Here is a 21,810-nt window from a genome sequence, read left to right as displayed (position 1 = left end):
ATTGTCAAAACATGTTTAGCATACAGCATGCATTACATTCCTTGTTCTATTCTTTAAACCAACACTTGGGATGATCACCAGTATTCCCTTTTCGCAACACAGAAACTCACATTACAAAAGTTTGTTCCATATAGTAATTAACATGTGACCAACATGTAATTTCCATGCATGATGGTAATCTCTTCAGATGTCTTGGGTTGCATGTGTACATCAGGCATAAAAAAAAAATACTGAAGTGTGGGAATGTCCTTTTATTATTTTGGGACTGCAGAATCTTCTCATCAGCTCTGCTGAGAGACCAGCAGGAACATTTGGCCCTTCATCTCCAAATCTCTCCATCCTAGCCAGTCCCTACAAGGACTAATATCTGAGGTTAATTTTTTTTCCTTCTCCCTCTCCCCCCCCCTTTTGTCTCTTTTTCTTTTGTGTCCTGTCTCTCAGATCGTGAGCCAGAGGGCAGGGTTTGTGTTACAAATTATTACTATTTGTAAGCTGCTCTGGGGCCCTGTTTTGGGTTTAAAAAGCTTTTAATCATCATCTTTAACTAAAGGATATCATCAGGTACCAGAGTCAGGAGAAAGGACATAAGGAGAGCCCTGCTGGATCAGAGCTAAAGTCCCCTTAGACTGGGGTTATAAACACTTGGGAGTCAATCTTGTGGAATTACTTCTGAGTAGATCACACTGCTAGTCATGCATCCTGTTTTCCCCAGTGCTAAGACAGATTCTAGGAAGTCCTCAAACAGGGGTGGAAGGCAATTATTGCCCTACAGCAACAGGTACTCAACAGCCTACTGACTATAGTGGTTCTGACCATAAACTTTCAATTTAGCCACATGACCCATTGGCCTACATTCTACTTTAAAAGCCACCTAAACCAGCAGCTATCATCCACATCCTGTGGCAGTGAATTGAATTCCATAAATAAATTGTGTGAAGACGTGCTTTGCTGTAATGCTTCCCACGCCTATCAGTTTCACCAGAAGACTCTTTAATTCTAACATTATGTGAGCAGCGGAATAAGAGCTCTTTCTATTTTGATTGCTCCAGGCAAGACTTACTATTAGGCAGAGATGTCAGATGAGAAAAGGGGGGAGAAGTTGGTGTGGTGTTGGAGGATAGAGCAATGTAGGCCATGCAGGCCTTGCACCCCCTAAGCTAGACTGCTGCCCTCAGGAACTTATGGCCCCATCACTGATGTTGAAATAAGATTCAACTGCCAGAATGATTAGCACTTGTATTTTCCAGGGGAGGGAGGTGGGGGCCCCGCCATGTTGCCTTCCTCAGGCAGCAAAATGCTTTGGCACAACCTTACACCTTTTCCATGCTGACTCTGGGGTTGTGGCGCTCATCTTGCTTTACTGGCTGAGGGTGCCGGCGTTTGAGTTTTTCCGGGTCATGTGGCCAGCATGACTAAGCCATTTCTGGCGAACCAGAGCAGCGGACGGAAATGCCGTTTACCTTCCCGCCGGAGCGGTACCTATTTATCTACTTGCACTTTGACGTGCTTTCGAACTGCTAGGTTGGCAGGAGCAGGGACCAAGGAACAGGAGCTCACCCCGTTGTGTGGATTCGAACCGCCAACCTTCTGATCGGCAAGCCCAAGAGGCTCAGTGGTTTAGACCACAGCGCCACCCACGTCCCCTTAGTCCTCAGCAAAGCCTCTCCGGGAACTTTTGATGCCATTTTAAATCTTTCTTCCTTTATTGCGTTTTATTAATTTAATCGCTTTTTCGGAATCCTGGAAATCTTGGAACTGAATGGAACCCGTACGGAAATGTTTTAAACAAACGAACATTTCAAAACACGTCCAAGGTGTTTATTTTATAAGCCTCCACCCTGTAATCTCGCGAGCTGAGAGTTAAAAGGCAACGCGAAGTGCGACACATCATCGGCTGGGATCCCTGGCCCCGCCCATCTCACCTCCCATCACCACCTCGAAGTTAAGCCCCGCCCTCTCGCGTCACCGCCTCTGACAGGGCAGCGAGAGCCGTTCCACAAGGTGGCCGTGAGAGAAAAGGGGGAGGCTTAGGTCACGTGACGGTTCCAATATGGCGGCGCCGTGCCGCTGTCCATCACCCCCACCGCCAGCTTTACCTCTGAGGGAGCCGCGTCTCTACCGGATCGTGGAGCCCAGCTGCGGCCGAGCACCGTGAGCGCCGCTTCTCGCCCCGCTTGGGATAGACGGCGACGGGAGAGCCTTCAAGCCCCGCGGCGGCCATGCAGCCCCCGGCCCGCGAGGAAGACACCCGCACCAAGAGCATGTTCGTCTCCCGGGCCCTGGAGAAGATCCTCTCCGAGAAGGAGGCGAAGCGGCCCCCTCACGGGCAGCTGCGGAGGGCCTGCCAAGTGGCGCTCGGTGAGTGCAGAGGCCCCCGCAGGCGCCCGGCTACGAAGCTCGGGGCCCTCCCCTCACAGAGGCGCAGCTCCGGGGAGCCCTGTCAAAAGCCCCGGGCGGCGGAGCCCAGGGCCGCCGGCGCTCCCAGCCCTGCCGCCTCGCTATCCTCCGCGCATAATGTCGCCGAGGGGGAAACTGCCGAAGGTCGCCGAGAGGGCTGCTTCAGGTTATTTATATCCGACCGTCTCCCAGGCGGTTTAAAGCCCCGCGTCTTCTGCCCACATGGAGATGAGGTCAGCCGGGGGGGGGTACACGACAGCTGCCAGATATCTCTGAAACACAAATGCGAACCCCTCTTCTCGGATATAAAAGTTGGGTTCTTTCTCCCCTCCCCCCCGTCAAATGAGCTGTCTTCTCTAAAATGTTTTGCCACGTGCATTTGGGAGCCTACCAGCTTCTCTCAAGCTTGAACCCTTGATCTTATTACATGCTTCTTAGTTCCAGTGAGTCCAGCGGAGTTGGCTCCCATTGAGCCTGCCTTCTGTGATTACACAGCTGTGTGAAAAGCAGTCAGGCTCCTCTGATTGCGGCCTAGGATCTGGGTTAAAATTTCTCTTCCTTGCTTCCTCTTATTGTGTGTGTGTGTGGGGGGGGGGTTCCCTGAATGAAGTGTGATCTGGGATCTTACTAGGCATGTGCTCTCTGCCTTTCTTCATCTCCCCTTCTTTTATGCTGTGATGGGGATCCAGTGGCTATGGGACACTCCTCTCAGATCTCCTGGGGACTCCTATATGTCTTCCCTAGCCAATGACTTTCTGTTTTTAAAGCCTCTCTAGATTTTTTACATGATGGAAGAAATTAGAAAAAGTGTTTCTGGGAGGTGTCTAATGAATGACTTTGTACACACGAGTGTAGTTGGTGACAGGGCTTGGAATCAGATATGCTCGCTAGATTAATTTGCCACGTTGGATACTCCCCTGCTTGTGAACAGGTGACCACGCTACAGATCTTCTAACAGGAAGTGTCATAATAAATTTTGTGGTCAGGTTTGGTTGTCAAGGGAAAGAGGGAGGTTCCTTTCATTCAGGAAGAGAGAACAAGGTTCACTTTGCTTATCTGATTGTAACATGCAGTACTAATTGCTGTAGATTTCTTTGAGCAATTTGCAAGCCTTTTTACTTATCAGATAGGCAGATTGTGTGCATGTGAAACACTTTTCTATAATCTTTTCTTGAATTGTTTATAATTGGTAAATAATGAAATTTGTTGTGAGACTTAAGTACAAAATAGTAGATCAATACTGCCTTACTGAATAGTTTTACAGGATGAAAGAAATTAGATAAATGTTTCTAATGAATGTGACCTTTCTTTAAAAGAAAAGTTAAGAAACATCAACTTGCATTACAAGCTGAGACAGTTTCATTTTGGCTCTATAATTTTCTGTGCCAATAAGTCCAAATAGGGGGGGGGAAACAGTTTGACAGCTGCCTTCTCTGTTAGTGTCTTAACTGCATGTTCTATACAAATAGGACATTGGGACGTGTCTATTTTTTCTTGGCAAAAATTTACGGTAGATGTTTTTAAGTAGGTTGAGATGGGATTAAGACTATAATCCTATAACCCTTACCTGGGAGTAAGTACCACTGAATTTGATGAGACTTATTTCTTGAGTAGACATAGGAATGTTCTTTGGCATATCACTGTCTGAATTTAAGTGGCCCATTTGTAAAATAGACATTATTTTGGTCTAATATTTTGAGGATCAAGAAGTGTATTACAAAGCATTCTGTATGCTCAGTCCACCACTGGTGAAGTACTTAACACTTCAGCCCTATGGAGATCTATTTAGAAATAATTATTTTTAGGTTTAGGGACTGACAACAAGGCAAGCAGATGTGAGATTGCAGCCTTAACCATTCTTACAGTACAACGTGAATTCTAGCAATACCACATGAAATATTTTTCACAGCCCCCAGCTTTCAAAGAATAAAATGAATCTGATATTCAGCCAAAAACAAAAGCATAATCTGAAAAATAATTATATTATGATATAATGTACAACATAATTCCTGTGTTCATTGCATTCTTGCAACAATTCAACTCATGTATAAATGTTAAGTACGGTATGTTTTGTTCTTTATATGGCTGGTGGTGGGAAGGGAGACAATTTGTATTTCCATGCTGTATAAGAGATATCCAGATTATCATAAGGAGAAAAATGGAAAGGGGGAATGAAGATGATAATGGCAGGAATGCATGTACCATAGCACAGCATGCTTCTGTTGTTTACTATAGCCTCCTCAATGTTCCTTGTACATTTTTAATTGAAAGCCTCTGCTATACAGAGCTTATGTTCATTGTGATGATATATAAGGCTGGGATACACCAGACAGGAATGTTATATACAAACTAACTGACAGAACCCTCTATTGACCTGATAGTAGAGTTTTGTCTAAGGGGGTGGAAATGAGACCTGACCTGAAAATGGGTATGTAATCCCAGGGAGATTTTACTGTGGGTAAGAGGCAGAACAAAATAAGGCATAAAATCACCATTTAACATATTGGCAAAGGTCTAACTTTTAACATATTGGCAAAATAGGTATCGTAAGAGGCAAGAAAGTAGCTGGGGCACAATTTAGTAGAACATTCTAAGATAGTTACAAGAGACTTAAATCTGTTTAGTGCAGAAAGGGAGAAAGATGTGGATTATAAAAGTTTAAGGTTATAAGAGTGACTGAATACAAATTCTGCATTGGGGTGTGGGCAAAAGATAGGTCAGTATCTACTGGTAGATTTATGCACATTTTGCAGTAGCTTGGCAAGTGTTTCCAAGCTCTAATTGTTTAAAAATAGCAGCAACAAAATGACCTTTGCCACCTAAATTAAGATGAAATGAAGAAAGCTAACCAGGTGTGGATTTTTGTGCTAAAGTACTGTGGAGTCACTTCCATTCTGTTACTGAAAACAATTTTGTGGGCTTGGAATGCTCAGCGCATTATGTTCTTTAATTCTAACTGTGCTTATTGCACAAGCTTCTGGTTGGTTCTAGTAAAAAAGCAAAGTGGATCCAACAAGCCTGTCTTGTCTACTCCTGTTCGACCTGATCAACTGGTTTGTGTGACCTGAAACATACATGTGTTTGTCAGGAAATTAATAAGAAAACATCTGAAGGGTTACTTGCATGGTTGTGATATAGCAGCCCATTTTTATTTCTATTTTTTTACACTGATGAGGAGGTGACTAGTTATGGACAGGTGCCACTTTGATAGGTATTTGTTTCAGGTTTATTGAATACATACAAAAAGTAATTTATAGTGACTTAGAATTAAGCCAAAAGTAGAACTATTTTGTACAGCCTGCAAGCCAGCAAGGTCTTGGCAGAAAGCTACTTGGAGGGACACAAAACTGACCACTGAACCATTTTAAATTAATATAAGTTTAAAGAGACTCTAATTTCTAGCCTATTATATAAAGAAAGGGAGCATAACAACTTTATATGTTAATACCCTCTGCTCATTACACTGAAGAATAGTATGCTAATTGTCCGGAATAGGTAGCAGGGCAAGACTCATTTCCAGTAAATAATTATCACCAACATTTAAAAAGTCAATCATAAAGTTTCCCACATCAGCTGCACTGTACATTTTATGCTGTAGGTTGATTTATTATTGATTTAATTTTGTACTGCTTAATATATAAATGATATACAAAAACTGAAGCAACAATATACAACTTAAACAAAATATTGCAAAAGCACACAGTTACATATTTCAACATATTTTCCCTAAATATTTGTTTTTACTTACTGGAACCTTTACAGGATCTAAAATGTCTTTTAAAATGTACCAAAAAATGCTAGATAGTTCACAGCACTGAATGGCATTTTCATATAACTTACAGCTTTCAGTCATAGCCACTTTAAACTTTTTATTTTATTATCTTAAAGGATATAGCAACTAGGGATTACTACTGAAATTGTTATAGGTTCTTCAAATAACAGATTGTGCTGTTGACTCCTTACTTGGCTTTGGGTGTTCCTTGAAAATAATTGCTCTTTACAATTTGTTTCGACAGCATATGCTGTATTTAAAATTGTTTACCCCAATTGCTGCCACGTAATGTTATCCTGTACTATGGGTATGGCAGATAACTCCTGGCTAAGGAATTCGTTGTAGCTGAGATTGCAGTTTTCTTATATACAGTTCCGCAGATTCAGGGAAGGGAGATTTTAGGGAGTTTTGCTTAAGTTTGTTGTTGCAGTAACTTTTTCCTTCTTTGCAGTTCATAATTCTTTCCTCATGAAATACTTTTCTGTGTATTCATTCTACTTACACTGGTACCTCTGGTTAAGTACTTAATTCGTTCCGGAGGTCCATTCTTAACCTGAAACTGTTCTTAACCTGAAGCACCACTTTAGCTAATGGGGCCTCCCGCTGCCACCGCACAATTTCTGTTCTCATCCTGAAGCAAAGTTCTTAACTTGAGGTACTATTTCTGGGTTAGTGGAGTCTGTAACCTGAAGCGTATGTAACCCGAGGTACGACTGTACACTGTAGAAGCTCCACAGTTTCCCAGTAGCAACTGGAATTGAATCAGGGGCAGGAAGGGATAAAAGTGCTTGTTCCAAAGTAAATCCCGATTTAGAACTATTGGACCCAGGGCCACAAAAAAAGTTTGTGTCTTATTTTTAAAATTTGTCAGTTGCCTCACAGATCTTTATTTCATAAGGAACAGGAGGTTTTGCTCTCATTAAGAAGCAGTCATTATGTAGAACCTCTAATTTTGCCAATTAACAGTTGTTACTGGGTATAATAATTATTTCTGCAAAGGACTGCTTGTTGTGGCCTGTAACCGAACCCAGTAAATTTACAAGTGTTTGACAATGTATAATTAGCTTCCTGTTCCTTCCCCTGTAACGGGGCTGGGGAATATCAGACCTAGGGGCTATTCAGCCCTTCAAGTCATATCCCTCACTAGTTCTGCTCTACACTCTGCCTGAGTGCTTTTGCTGGGCTGGATTGTGCCCCTGAGTGATGCTAATGCCCCTTTCTTCCCTCTATGGAGGATGCAGAGATTCAGGTCAGTGTGTAGAAACTGCTGAGTTTTGCATGTCTGGAATACCCTCCTGTACAGTCTCGTCTGCTCCTCCACCCACTCTTGACTCTGCCCACCACTAGCAGGTATTTCCCAGGAAGTTGTCAAGGAGGCCTGTGTCTGAAAAACATTCCCAACTGCTTCTTATATATCTCCACAGTTTTTCACAAATCTTCCTTTTTGTCGCCCGTTCTTTCCTTGCAAATATCACATGGTATGTAATAAAACGGCTGCATATAGAAGTGGGCTATAGCAATCTCTTCTTCATAGCCAAGTTGTATGTCTAAAAGGCGGTTGTTTCTGATAACACTTAATTTTGAACGTCTAATGGTACCCTGAGAAGTGGGCATTGAGGAGAATAGAAAGCAGGTGGAAGAAAAATGCTTTGTTTCTGAATTTTCTTTCTTCCCCTTCTTTTATCGTAGGATTTCCTTCATTGGGGCATTTGACAAATTGGGGCATGTGTATGGGGTTTTGATCAGGAAAAAGGAGGGAAATAATTAAATCACGCCCAGCTGTTCCAAACAAATTGACCTCCCCACAAATTAAAGTTTGGAGAGTAGTCTGACCTGCCAAACTGGCCTGTCTGTTAGAGGAGGGATTTTGATATCATTTATAACTTTTTTTCTTGTGGGAGTAGAAGCCAGCAGGAGAAGACAAGGTGTTTGTAGTTTCTTGCCTGCATTAATATTAACTACCTTGCACAACTGGATGGAGTGTGAGTGCGTTTGAATAAAACTGTTGAAGCCTGGAGGAAACCAACATTTACTAAAGGGAATCTTGTGCAATGCTTTCCCCATTATGGAAGATACGTTTTTCCCAAGCTGCTGATATCTCAGGTTTCTTAGCTTCAGTTCTGACTTAAATGTTACTGTGTTATCTCTTGCAAAGTACTGTAGTTTGCTCAGAGATTTCTTACTGGACTTTCAATGTACGGTAGACTTCCCCTGCCCCTCATCAAAATTATATTTTATTGATTTGTTAGGGAAAAAAAGGTGCAAGCTTAACAAAAAGAAAGAAAACAAAGTCCATTTTTGTAAAGCATCACAACCTGGAAGGACAAAAGTACAAAGATACAACACAGCTCCAAAGGGATAATAAAGTACTAATGCATACAATTCCCTTTTGCAGAACAATAAAGATATGCAAAAATAGAAGTATTCTCCACCCATGACTTTTGTGATTATTGAGTATAAAGGGTCTATAAAGTCTTGGGTGAACAAAACATTTAAATATACTGGTCAGCAATCATGTGCCTCCTCTGTACCTACAATTAATCACCCAGAGTTCGGTTCTGGAGGCTGGCAATTAGCACTACTATATCATTTTTGAGGTGAACAGCAGCAGAAAAATTCAGTAAAAGTTGATGTAGCCAGCAGTACTACTTGTTTAAGAAAACTTTTGCAAACAAAGTTTTGAAATTCCCCACAATTAAATAGTTTTTGGGTTGTGTTATCTGCATGTCTGGAACAGTATTTAAATTACAACATAAATTGGAAAGGAAAATTATTTTGGGTAAACATGGGCACCTAATCACAACAGTAGGGGAATATTTGTTAAGCTTTCGTTTAAGTGACACAAGTGGTTTATAAAAAATAAAATGTATTTGGAGCAGATACTAGTCTAACCAATATTTTGTTTCAAGAGGAAAATGCAAAACATTTAGTTTTTTAACTCCCTGTTTCTGCAGTAACTGTCATTAGTTTTGCCATAAGGAATATAAGGGCAGTGTAGCAGGATAAGTGCTAGTAAACTTGGCTCTCTCCACATGTTTTGGACTACAACTCCCATCATGCCTGAGCATTGGGCCATGCTGGCTGGGGCTGATGGCTGTTATAGTCTGCAACATCTGGAGACCACCACATTGGCTATCCGCATTCGCAAAGTTAATGAGAGCAGTACATTCAGATATCCATTTAGTATAAATAGTACTTTGTTATTGATTCTCAAAAGTGCATCTGGCAAAATTTGTCTATTATACATGACATAAAAATGTGTTTTGAGATAGAATGGTAATGCATATATCATTGCTGGTATCATCCACTTTTTTACCAAGTTATTGGCTTTTGTCTTATATTGGCATCTGTGTATAGTATAAGTCTGCAACATAAACCATTTGTTCCGTTTTTCTCCCCAGATGAAATAAAAGCAGAATTAGAAAAGCAAAGGTAAGTGCTGGTGACCACACGTATAATATTAAAAAACCTAATATGCAGGTGTATGTATAATTTATCTGGCTGCTTCAGGTAACACTCTTTAAGGTAACGCATCACCAGCAACACAACGAATGTCCCTCTAGCAGTAGAACATTTTCTTTTGGATGAACATATTTCAGGCTCACTTCTAGGCAGGAGTTGAGTGGCAGGGACAAAAAAAAGCGGCTTTGGATGTGGTAAGACCTTCTGAAGCTGTACAGTTATTTGCAACTGTGTCTCTAGGAAAAAAATTGGTAATTTGGAAGAAAATGAACAAGTTTAGGTAATCCCTGTGGCTATGAGTGGCCTAAGTAGAATTAATTGTATTTCAGTTGCAAGTAACGACTTCCCAAAGATATTGTTTTACCACTTCCTTCTCAACTGGATTTTTCTTTCATTGCTTATGACATGGCAGTTCTCTGCTAACAGAACCTCCACTTCCTCTCTTTAGATCTCTTTTGCATATGTTCCATAATGTATGCATGTAATTGGCTTGGTCAGAGATCCCAATCTGCATGATTAATGAAACCCAGCTCTAATCTCTTGGTGTTCAGCTGTCTCTCTGATGTTATGGGATTAGAAAATTACTGTAGTTCTGTTTTCTGGATCTCTGTTTCTTCAGTGGCATGCTGTGCCTGGTGCAAACACAAGTTCATTATACTTTGGGAAGAATCCTAATGATTTTCTTCTATTGTTCTGTGTTAGTCTTCCAAGCCACTGTTAGTCATTTTCCACACTGGATTACTGTTGTGATGTAGGCTGGGGGCTTCTGTTTGTCTTACCCCAACACAATCTGGAAATTCAATGTTGAGTCATGTACCTATCGCCAAAGAAAGAAGTTACAGTGGTACCTCAGTTTAAGAACAACCCTGTTTAAGAATGATTCCATTTACGAACTACGCAAAACTGGAAATAGTGTCCCGGTTTGAGAACTTTACCTTGGTCTAAGAATGAAATCTGAACGGTGGAAGGGCACTGGTGGCGGGAGGCCTCATTAGGGAAAGCGTGCCTCGGTTTAAGAACAGACTTCCGGAACATATTAAGTTTGTAAACTGAGGTACCACTGTACTGTTTTGGAGGTAGCTTGACATGACTTTCATCATCTTTTATTCTGCAGAAAAACATTAATAAACATTTTCACTATATTTTTCTAGGTAGATACATGTGCTAACCGTTCCTTCCTTATGTTTCAAAATAAGCTTAGACACTGCATGCTATATGGGAATATTCCAGTGCTTCATAAACATACTGTGAGAAGTAGCTCTTAGCAAGTTTTGATGGTTGGCCTTGCAGTAGCAGGATACATTGACATTTTTTGCCTCTTGAAACTTAATAATCTTGAACCCAGTCGTTAAAAATACTTAAATATAAAGATATCTTAACTTTTTATATACATTTTTATTAAAAAAAACTATACAAAAACATACATACAAATATGTCATTCCTATGTAACATATGTCCTATTACAGATTAAATTTCATTCCTTATAAGCTATATTTGATCTTGGTGCTGAAAAAGCATTAAATTATTGAATCTTTTAATTTTGCTCCGTATATGTCATAAAAGGAGACCATAATCTTTCAAATTGTTCTTGTTTTTATCTCCTTTCCTTCATTTTAACTTTTAAGCCAAAAGGGAATGAATCCACGAGAAAACAACTCATGCTCAAAAATTTCCACACTGATATATTTTAAAAGTACAGTACTTAATTTTATTAGCTACTAATTCTTGACACATCCATTCATGCAGTGCAATTGGATGTTGTTTTTCCAATTCTTTAGGCTGTGATCTTGAAGTACATGCATGCAAGAATGACTTTCTCAATAGTCTTTCATCAACCGAAAAATAAAGTGGTTTTGTACTTGAGGGAGGAGCTAAACCAAGTTGCTGTTAAGAGTGAGACTATAGAGAGAGAGTGTCTGCATGTATATAATTGTGTGCTGATTTTTGACAAGCATGGACATTGGAGACTGTGGTCCTAGGTTTCAATACTTCACGTGCTTGCTGACAAACTTGCTGCCAGTTAGGTATGGTGGATATTAGCCCTTGCCATCTTGTTGTAATGTAAGAAGTGTGCAGCAAGGCCAACTACTCTGGGTTGGAAATAGATATATATATATTTGGAGATAGGACCTGCATTGCTTTCCATGCCTTAGAAAGGAATGTATCAATGGCTTTTATGTTGTGTGTTCTATGTGGATAGGAAATTAATACGAAAGCCATTGCTCAGTTCATAACACTGAGTGATTTTGTTGTTGTTTTCAATTTTTCCAACTAGCCAAGGCAGTGAAACTACTCCAAAAGCAAACTTCATTGAAGCCGATAAATATTTCCTCCCATTTGAGTTGGCCTGCCAGTCGAAGTCCCCACGGATTGTCAGCACCTCATTGGACTGCTTGCAGGTATCCTTTTTAAATTAAGTATTTATCAACCTTGGCTGTGTTTATTTTGACAGTGTCCTCTAAATTTTATGTTGAAGCAGATGCATGTATGTATATATTGTTAGACCGCAAACAGAATTGAGAAGCTACTTTCTTTATTTTGTCTTCCTTTCCCTGCCTCCAAAGTTCTTTAAAACATCTGTTACAGGTTTTATTAGTAATTGTTCCACGCTCACCCCTCCCTCAGCTTTGACATATTTTAAGACACACATACACACCATCAGCCTCTTTGGAACCTGCTAATGAAGCTGTCCTGCATTTTGAATCCTCTAAATGACATGGAAAGTGTTTCATGTGTGAAAGTGATTATAATACAATTTTCTCTCTCTCTCTGTAGAAACTTATTGCATATGGACATATCACTGGCAATGCTCCAGACAGTGGAGCTCCTGGAAAACGCCTGATTGACCGCATCGTTGAAACAATCTGCAATTGCTTTCAGGGTCCTCAGACTGATGAGGGAGTGCAGTTACAAATTATAAAGGTATTTTATTTTGATTTATATTTTAGAAAGGCTGTTTGTTAATAAGACTTTTGCTTAGTCTATGCTTTCCAAATGGAGGAGGCTCTTCCTTTTATCTTCCAGTTAGAGAATCCCCAAATCTAATTTTAAAAGGCTGTACAATTTACCCCTTCCTGCACCATACTATGAAAATTAAATTAACTACCTCTTGGTAAATATGAACTCATATCTTATTTAAGTAGCCATTTCTTCCTAGACCACAGAGTTCTGTTAATGGATTTGAAATGTTTTTCTGCCATATGCTGCTCATTTCTCCCTCTCCTTCACCCAACTTAGCTTTCTGCAAATTGCATGTTGTGTACTAGCTAAAGATTATTTTCTGAAGCTCCAGTACCTTATTTCTCATTTGAGATCTAATTTTCTTAATAACTCGTGGCTATTGACTGACAGGGCTTAGCTTGTAAGTAAATCTGTATTGCATTTGATTGTAGTGGAAGCAGCAGCAGCAAATATTCATTCATTCATTGTACCCCTCGCATCTGACTGGGTTGACTCAGCCACTATGGGTGGCTTCCAACAAAATATAATAAACACAACAAAACATCAAAGCTTCCCAAAACAGGATTGCCTTCAGATGTCTATGAAAAGTTATTTGATTGTTTATCTCTTTGACATCTGATGGGAGGGCGTCCCACAGGGTGGGCACAACTACTGAGAAGGCCCTCTGTGTGGTTCCCTGTAACTTCACGTCTTGCAGTGAGGGAACCACCAGAAGGTCCTTGGAACTGGGTTTCAGTGTCCAGGCTGAATGAAGGGAGTACTGGTGCTCCTTTAGGTATATAGGGCCTACAGCATAGGATACAGCATTAACATTTTGCAAACATTCTTTTTGCTGATTGTAGCAATGTCACAGGTCTCTCCAAAACTTATTGACAATAAGTTTTTACTGTAAAAAGTTTTTACAGTTTACAGTTTTTAGTGTAAAAAGTCAATTGATTTCAAATACCTCTGTCTTTTAAATTGTCAGGATGATGTACTGCAGTAAAATTTAGTTTTAAACACTTAACACATGAGGCCTGAACTAGATATAACATGCAGTTGTATGCATTTTTATGTGTGAGGAAAACACCTGGGAGCACTAAGAGGAAAAATGGCTGGAGCAGGAGCAAACAGCTCCCCCTCCCATTCTATCACATTCAATCTTCTGCAGCTGCTTTTGATTTAAAAGAGAGAAACTCCTCATGAATGAGACATACACATGACTGTGTGTCACATGTTCTGGCATCTTGGATATTCCTTGGGCTCGTGAGTAAACTTCCAGATTCTGTAACAACTATTAGCAAAGAGATGCTTACAGCACAAGGATATGCATGTCTATACAGTCACTTTTGAATGCAATGAGAATTACTCGCAGGTAAATCATGGAATTGTAGAGTTGGAAGGGATCTCACGCATCATCTAGTCCAACACGCTGCAGTGCAGGAATCTCAGCTAAAGCATCCATGACAGATGGCCATCCAGCCTCTGCTTTAAAACCTCCAAACTCTCTTCCTAACCTCCCAAGGGAGTCTGTTCCACTGTCAAACAGCTCTTACTTTCATAAGGTTCTTCCTGATGTTTAGTCAGATGGGTAAGGTGCCATCTTAGAATGCAGGGGAAAGCAGGTTTTAGGAGTTGTGTAGAGGAGACATTCTCAGACAATAAAAGCAAAACATTGGGGTTCAGTTTTGAACAACAAATATGGAAGTTGATCTACATGTCGGTAGTGTGTTTTGAAATCCGCTTGGGTTGCTTAAAGAAGCAGAACATTTGAAGAGGAAAATGTGAAGGTTGTGTCTTCTGCTTGTAAGCATCATGAACTCCAAAGCAAAGTAACAGTATGTCATCTTTGACAAAAATGCAGTCTAAAATAGTTTTTGAGTAGAAACTTGTGCTATCCCTAGCAAGAGCTCATGCCTGCCGATAGTGTCCCCCTCTCCTGATCCTCATACTTTTAGAAAGGAGGATGTGGGGTTCATTTGCTGCCAAAAACATTGTGAATGTTTCCCTTAATCTTTGGTCAAAGATTGCTTTTTCTCAATAGTGTTATAAATTGCCAGTACTGCCACTGTAATACTTTTTATTAATTTTAAGTTATGGGACTATGGGAAGGCAAGAGCCATGCTGACCTTATGACTGATTGTTCGTTGTTCAGAGCACTATATTTAAATAAGTTTTGTTCCCATTTGCTTAGATGTCTTTATTGTGGTGTATGTTGTGTTTCCCCCTCCAGGCTCTTCTCACCGCTGTCACGTCCCCGTATATCGAAATTCACGAAGGAACAATCCTTCAGACTGTTAGAACTTGTTACAACATTTATCTAGCCAGTAAAAATCTCATTAATCAAACAACTGCCAAGGCTACTCTCACTCAGATGCTGAATGTCATTTTCACCCGGATGGAAAACCAAGCTGTATGTAGTAAATGTTTATCAATTTGACTTTTATGTACATCATTTAATTGTTATATTACTGCTCCTTCTCCTCTGAGCTTTTGTCATCTGATTCCTATTTGTAAGCATGTTGCAGGCTTACAAGCTCCCTCTTCCCCACTTGCATGCCAATTATCTCCTCTCTTTTCTGGTTTGTCTTAACCATAGTTCACCATGACGTCTCAATCAGGCAGACCATAGTTAGCATCAACCAGGAATTCCTGCTAAACCATGGTTTGCAAAACTCACTTCAAGCCGTGATTTCACATCCATAATTTGGAGGCGATTCCTAATTTGTGCTAACCATACTAGACCTTGTTCAGACATCAAAGGAAATAGCAAATCAGAAAGAAGAGGAAGGACTCTTTCTCAATTTTGATGTTGCATTTTAGTCCTCCAAGCTGTGATTTAGAGTAGGGATGGAGAACCTGTGGTCCTCTAAATGTCATTGGACTCCCAACAGCCCAGCCAGTATGGCCAGTGGTCAGGGATGGTGTAGTCCAGCAGTATTTGGAGAACTACTCTTTTCCCATCCTTGGCTTAGAGAATAAGGACTCTGCTGTGTTGTGAGTTCTCAGGTGATCTTTTATCATGAACATTGTATGTGCCCAACTACTTCTTTGTTGCACTGTGGTTCCGCCATGCTGTGATTCCTCTCCAAATATGAGGAACTTTGCAAGCAAAGACAACTGTCCTTCTTGTTTCGGAGGTTGAATTTAAATTATATAATTTCCTTAAAATCTGTTTTCATTATTTATAGTCTGTACCATGTAGACTTAAATTTTCTGTATGATGGAACTCCAAAGTCATTTTGGACAATAACCCTTACTGTCTTACATAAATGTTAAAACTGAAGGCCTCTGTATTGAGCTGATGCGATAGGAAGGTGAATGGTTTTGGAAGCATGCTGCATTATTTGGTTATGCCCCCTATTGACTATTACTTTGTTACATACCTGATAAATACAAAACAAAAAATATTCCTTCCAGTAGCACCTTAAAGACCAACTAAGTTAGTTCTTGGTATGAGCTTTCGTGTGCATGCACACTTCTTCAGGTATCTGAAGAAGTGTGCATGCACACGAAAGCTCATACCAAGAACTAACTTAGTTGGTCTTTAAGGTGCTACTGGAAGGAATATTTTTTGTTTTGACTATGGCAGACCAACACGGCTACCTATCTGTAACTGATAAATACAGTATGTTTCTATCTTGCTTGTTTAGATACAAGAGGGAAGAGACCTGGAAAAATCCAATCAACAAAAACCCCAGTCTCCGATGATTCATAGTGCTTCAGGGTCTCCCAAATTTGGCCGATTGAAATACAGCCAGCATGGAAGCAGACCCTCAACTCCTGTCAAAACAGACTTGACTAATGGTGAGCCTGAAAGAAAAGAAAATGGAGACCAGAAACCAGAGGGCAGCTTGACACCTTCTGTATTTGGTAAGAAAACTTCCTGTATTGGGGCTGACTTAAATTATCAGCCATAGTTTTATGAAGTCGTGCCCAAGTTTGTTATGTGCCAGTTTCAGCACAAAGATCCTGGTTTAGCTTAAGCTGGAGTGTTGTGTTACATCTAGGGAACTCTGGCATAATATTAGGTAATGGATCAGGAAAATAAGTCAGGATCTGGCACTGAGCCTGGGTTCCATGGTTCAGATGTAGCAGAGAGCTCCAGCTTAATGCAAGGCAGGACTTTTCTGTTGAATCTGGCATGGGATGGAAGGATAGGGGAGCTATGGTTTGGCAGCATTCAAACAATCTTCCAAGGCTTTACAAAGTAAAGTGATAGGTCTACAAGGATAATGCTGATTTACAGTTCCTCTTAAGATACTCTCATATACCTGAGAGCTGTTACAGCAGGGATGGGGAAGGTATGGGTCCTTCAAATGTTGTTGGATCCTAACATTTGTATTCTCTTACCATCAACCATTTGGGCTAGTGCTGATGGGATCATGAGTCCCACACTGTTTTATGATATTCCCTTTTAAAATGGTTATTCAGTTACTTTCCTTTAATTGCCTGTATCACTTGCGCAGGTGGCACTGTGGTCTAAACCACTGAGCCTAGGACTTGCCGATCAGAAGGTCGGCAGTTGGAATCGCCATGACAGGGTGAGCTCCCATTGCTCGGTCCCTGCTCCTGCCAACCTAGCAGTTCGAAAGCATGTCAAAGTGCAAGTAGATAAATAGGTACCGCTCCAGCAGGAAGGTAAATGGTGTTTCCGTGTGCTGCTCTGGTTCACCAGAAGTGGCTTAGTTATGCTGGCCACATGACCCAGAAGCTGTCTGCGGACAAATGCCGGCTCCCTCGGCCAGTAAAGCAAGATGAGCGCCACAACCCCAGAGTCGTCTGTGAGTGGACCTAACGGTCAGGGGTCCCTTTACCTTTACACTTGCCAAAAAATGACTCAAATTGCCTCTGATCCCAAACTGTAGTACTTGTTGCTTCATCAAACCTTTCAGCAGCAGGCTGGCTATTTCTCAAAGCCTTGCAGCTCCTAGCAGTGTAATTTATCTGTAGGTATCTGTCAGGGAACTGCCATCGGAGAGAGAGGTGGGGGAAAGGCTCCAGGAGAATAGGAGAGACTCTACAGCAGAAGAAGGAACCAGCAGGGGGAGAGCAGGAGTTCCAGCGGAAGGGGAATCGGAGGGGAGGCTCTGGGATACTTCTAGTGAGAATAGTGCAGAGGTAACAAGACCCCCGTTAGCAACTCCCACCCTTCGCCGGAAACTGTCACGCAGAGAGTCACGAAGGCGCATGTCCGTCAAACAGCTTTTATGTTGGAGTAAATTCCGTAGATGCCCACTGTCAGATTCTACCAGCGACTGACGGAGTCATGCTTTGGGGGCTCCGTTAGTGCCTGGGTTTGGTTGACCAGCCAAACCCCAGAGGGATCAAGCTTTTACGCACAAGCAGCTCATTATCCCATCACAGTATCTCTATCATATTGCAGCTTTTTGTGCCAAATGTTAGTCTAATGGAATTGGGCATCGTTAAAAAGTATGTTGGATAGGTGAATGGTTGACAAAATACCATGCAAGGCAATTTTTTAAAAAAACGAATCAATCACAATAAACAACTGCTAGATTTTCCAGCTTATTGGATGCCGTGATTTGTCAAGATAGCTAAAAGCATTCATTTGTGTAGCTATAGGGCAGGTGTGGCTCACCTGTGGCCATCCAGATGCTGAACTTCAAGTACTGTTCCTCAATAGGACTCTGTTTGTTGAAGACTAATCTACAGATTGCAGCATCAGAAAAAAGAGAGAGAATAAATTTTAATTATGAGACCAAGCTAATTATGTTAAGATAAAAACAGTATTTTCACATATCGGTAATTTAATCTTGATAATCTCTCTATTAAAATGTAAAATATTCTATTTTGATTCCTATTTCTTATTGGCTGAAGTATAATAAGTAGTTTGTCACCTGCTAATAGATCTCACTTCCTAGTTCAATATCTTGAATGTTATCTCTTTTTTTAGTGGATTCTAATTGCCAACATTTATTTTTAAAAGTTTATATAGCAGAAAGTATTGTATTTGGCATCAAATACAAGTTCTTTCAGATATCATCCATTTGACAGATATTCTAGGAAATGATTGACATATTGGCCCAATTTAATAATAATTGACTGCACCAAAACAGTTATTTTTTTCTAGGATGACTGAAGTAAGTACTCAGAATCCCAAATATTCATTTCCATGTGTCTTTCAGTGGAAAGTAAAAATTTTACAGTGGTGGGACTTGTTTAATAGCCATTGTAGCCCTATTTTACTGATACAAACACAGTTTTAGCCTTTGAAACTGACACTAGGTGAGTCCAAGTGCCTTGGTGTTCCACAAAGCATTCTCTGACATAGCAATGTGACCTTACTGTGCTACTTGATTCTTCAGCCGTGTGAACAGCTTGATCAAAATGGTTTTTCAGGTGACTTCCATAATAGCTAAGAACCACTGGAGCTTAGCCATTCTTAAAAGAGGAGCACAGAGCAGAATCAAATTTCCCCTAAGATCTAGCTCAAAATATAACATGCTTATCTAGTGAACTGATTTCCTGCTTTGTGGAGGCTCTGTTAAGGCCTGGCACAGGTCTCAGTTTGGCCCATGAGGCAGTTTTCCCCACAGCCACCTGATGTCCTGTGTCCAGGTGAAGATGCATTTGCAAGGAACATTTGGAAGCCTTAAAATGCTTTTGATAGTTCCTTGGCAAGTCAGGCTTGCTGTCAGTGCTGATCAATTAATTGGTGGTGACAACAGACCTGCTGGAATCGGCTGCTGTGAAGATTTCCCCATTGGAACCTCTATAGTTCTGTCCATACGTTCCCATAGCAAGCTTGCTGTAAATGTCAAAGAGCTTTAGGGCTCCTGTGTGAAATAAGTCTAAATATCTCTAATCAGCTTTTCCTAACCAGGGCTTTGTGCTGTGTATGTGTGTGTGTGTGTGTGTACATGCACGGACGCACACACACACATATACATACACGTAATATAAACCTAATCTCTGATTTTATGTAAATTGTTGAAACCATCTTTTAAAAGAGAAGGCTAAATCGCAACATTTTTCAAATGACTTATTGATATATGTTTTATCAGAAGAAGAAACTGATGAAGGCAAAGAAATTGTTAAAGGAATCTTGGAGGATGTGGTGACATCTGCAGTTAGAGGTAAAATTTCTTTGGGGAAGTCTCTGTCTTTCTTCATCCCTTTCCTAAGAGATTGACTCATTCTTAAAACCTTTCTTCCAAGACTACAAATCCTGAGAAAAGTATATTAGAGTTCTGTGCAGGAGTAGCGTTAGTGACTTGCCACCGATAGGATTCTATATTTACTAATCTCCCATATATAAGATAGGATAAGTACTATCTAATTGTTTAGCAGAGCATTTTCTCCTTTCTTTTAGCTGGTTTGAATGAGATTATATATTGAGGATGCTGTTTATAAAAAAAATGCTGCATTTCCACCCCCCACCCCCTGCAGCTTCTTTAGAAGAAGAAATGAAAAAGCCGTCTCTTCCTGAATCGGTTAGGATTTTATCTGACTTGGCAAGTGCACTTCCTGCCTCTCCTGGTGGTATTAATGAAAACACACAAGCAAATGGAATTCCTGATGATAGACAGTCTGTCTCCTCTACGGATAATCTGGTAGGAGATTTAAGTGTACAGTAAACGTAATGCAAAGCTCCTAACATTCTGAGAGTAATTGGTAGGAGATCAGTTGGACCACAGGATACTCACACACCAAAATGTGTGAAAGGACATATCCCCACTACTTTAATAGATTTTCCATAGAAATGTGATTTGGGTACATACTATCATTAAGTATAGTATAAAGCTTAATATAATATGAAGCTTATATGACAATCCTTATTCAGTCTTGTTCTTGAAACAAAGCCTTACTTACTTTAACAGGGCTGTAAAATAAAAAGCTGCTTGAGACAAAGTAGGACCTTTAGTCAGTCTGCCTCAGTTTTATGTGCAGTGACAAACAGCAACTTTCCAGGCCTATGTGGAGAAGCCAGGAATTGAACATACGACCTTCTGCATGCAGATCATGTGTTCTACTGAGCTGTAGCCCTTCTGTAGTGGAATGGTTAAGGCTTAATTGTTTTCTACGTGCAATTTATTTTGCAGCGGTCTGTTGTGCTTAATGTAACCAAATCTGACATTATACGCAGTTTTCCTTCTATTCTAACAACTGCATTTGAATGTAATGCTAGACCTTGGTTGAATATTATGAGACTGAGCCTGCGTGAGCCATGGACCTATGCACCTCTTTCCTCTTTTGGCATGGCAATACGATCAGAAGCATTTGCTTCTTCTTTTTAGAATAGTTGGGCAGGGGGTGGGGGGAATAGCTTCATAAACTGTGGTTTGAAGGTAGCTGTGTTTCAAGAAACAATAATTAAGATTTATCAGTGTTTGCCTGAGTCCAGACATAATAAGCTGTGCTTAATTTGAAGTGCATGCCTCAGAACTCAAGACTTGCAGCCATGCCAGAGGGGAGTGCACAAGCCCAAGGTTTTCACAGGCTTGATCCCATAATTATGGTGCAGCATTACATCTGAGCAAGACTTTTATTTCCTTTTTAAAACTGATCTCAACAAAACATAAGTGTAATAATTCAAATGCTACTTGTTCATATATGTTTGTGGCTGAATCCAAACTAATTCTTTTGTTTCTTTATCTAGGAAACTGATGTACCTGGACCTCAGGCAGCTGCCAGATTCTCCCATATCCTTCAGAAGGATGCCTTCCTTGTGTTTCGGTCATTGTGCAAGCTTTCGATGAAACCGCTTGGTGATGGGCCTCCAGATCCCAAGTAAAAATGAAAATATTACATTTATTGATTTGTACACTATCCAGAATGAGACCTGAAGTAACACAGTTAAAAATGCATTCATAATTTAATTAGCTATCAAGCTGCATGTATTGTTGCTTTGGTGTATAGTATATTGTAGCCTTACTTATCTTGGGTGTAAACCTTCCTCATTTATGAAACTGCTAAGTCATATTTTTCTAAAGTGATCCATGATTGCTGGACCACGTCTGAATTCTGAGACATGCCCAAAGGAACAGCTGCATGCCTTGACTTCAGAGAGACACAAAACATATTATTCTCTCCTCTGCAGCAGAGGGAGACTAACTGTGTGTATAGGTTCACTACTTGATTTGTACGTTTGCTGTCAAGTAAGATTTGTGTGTGAGAGAGAAAGTGAAATGTAAGCTGTAGAGATGCCAGAAGGCTCAGGGCTGTGATATGATTCCAGCTGACAGAAATTGCTGTATTTCTTGTGCTGGGAAATG

At 40.6% G+C, this 21,810-nt stretch overlaps 1 protein-coding gene across 3 annotated transcripts in view; it reads left to right on the top strand.

Annotated features, from left to right (window-relative positions):
* Positions 1-1,958: 1,958 nt before the first annotated feature.
* ARFGEF2 (ARF guanine nucleotide exchange factor 2) overlaps positions 1,959-21,810 on the top strand; it is a 49,977-nt gene continuing 30,125 nt past the window's right edge. The window contains exons 1-9 of one of the 3 annotated variants that reach the window (XM_081916607.1): positions 1,959-2,358; positions 9,571-9,601; positions 11,907-12,030; positions 12,407-12,553; positions 14,805-14,984; positions 16,225-16,444; positions 19,600-19,671; positions 19,985-20,148; positions 21,195-21,325. In XM_081916607.1, coding sequence (XP_081772733.1) covers positions 2,220-2,358; positions 9,571-9,601; positions 11,907-12,030; positions 12,407-12,553; positions 14,805-14,984; positions 16,225-16,444; positions 19,600-19,671; positions 19,985-20,148; positions 21,195-21,325 — 1,208 coding nt within the window. In that variant the 5' untranslated portion in view covers positions 1,959-2,219. The remainder of the gene's footprint in view (positions 2,359-9,570; positions 9,602-11,906; positions 12,031-12,406; positions 12,554-14,804; positions 14,985-16,224; positions 16,445-19,599; positions 19,672-19,984; positions 20,149-21,194; positions 21,326-21,810) is intronic. The other 2 variants (XM_081916605.1, XM_081916606.1) reach the window with 2 other exon arrangements.

This window comes from Podarcis melisellensis, assembly GCF_964234715.1.
Source record: "Podarcis melisellensis genome assembly, chromosome: 6".
In the NCBI taxonomy this organism is placed as follows: Eukaryota; Metazoa; Chordata; class Lepidosauria; order Squamata; family Lacertidae; genus Podarcis; species Podarcis melisellensis.
This window is presented reverse-complemented; position numbering and strand designations above follow the sequence as displayed.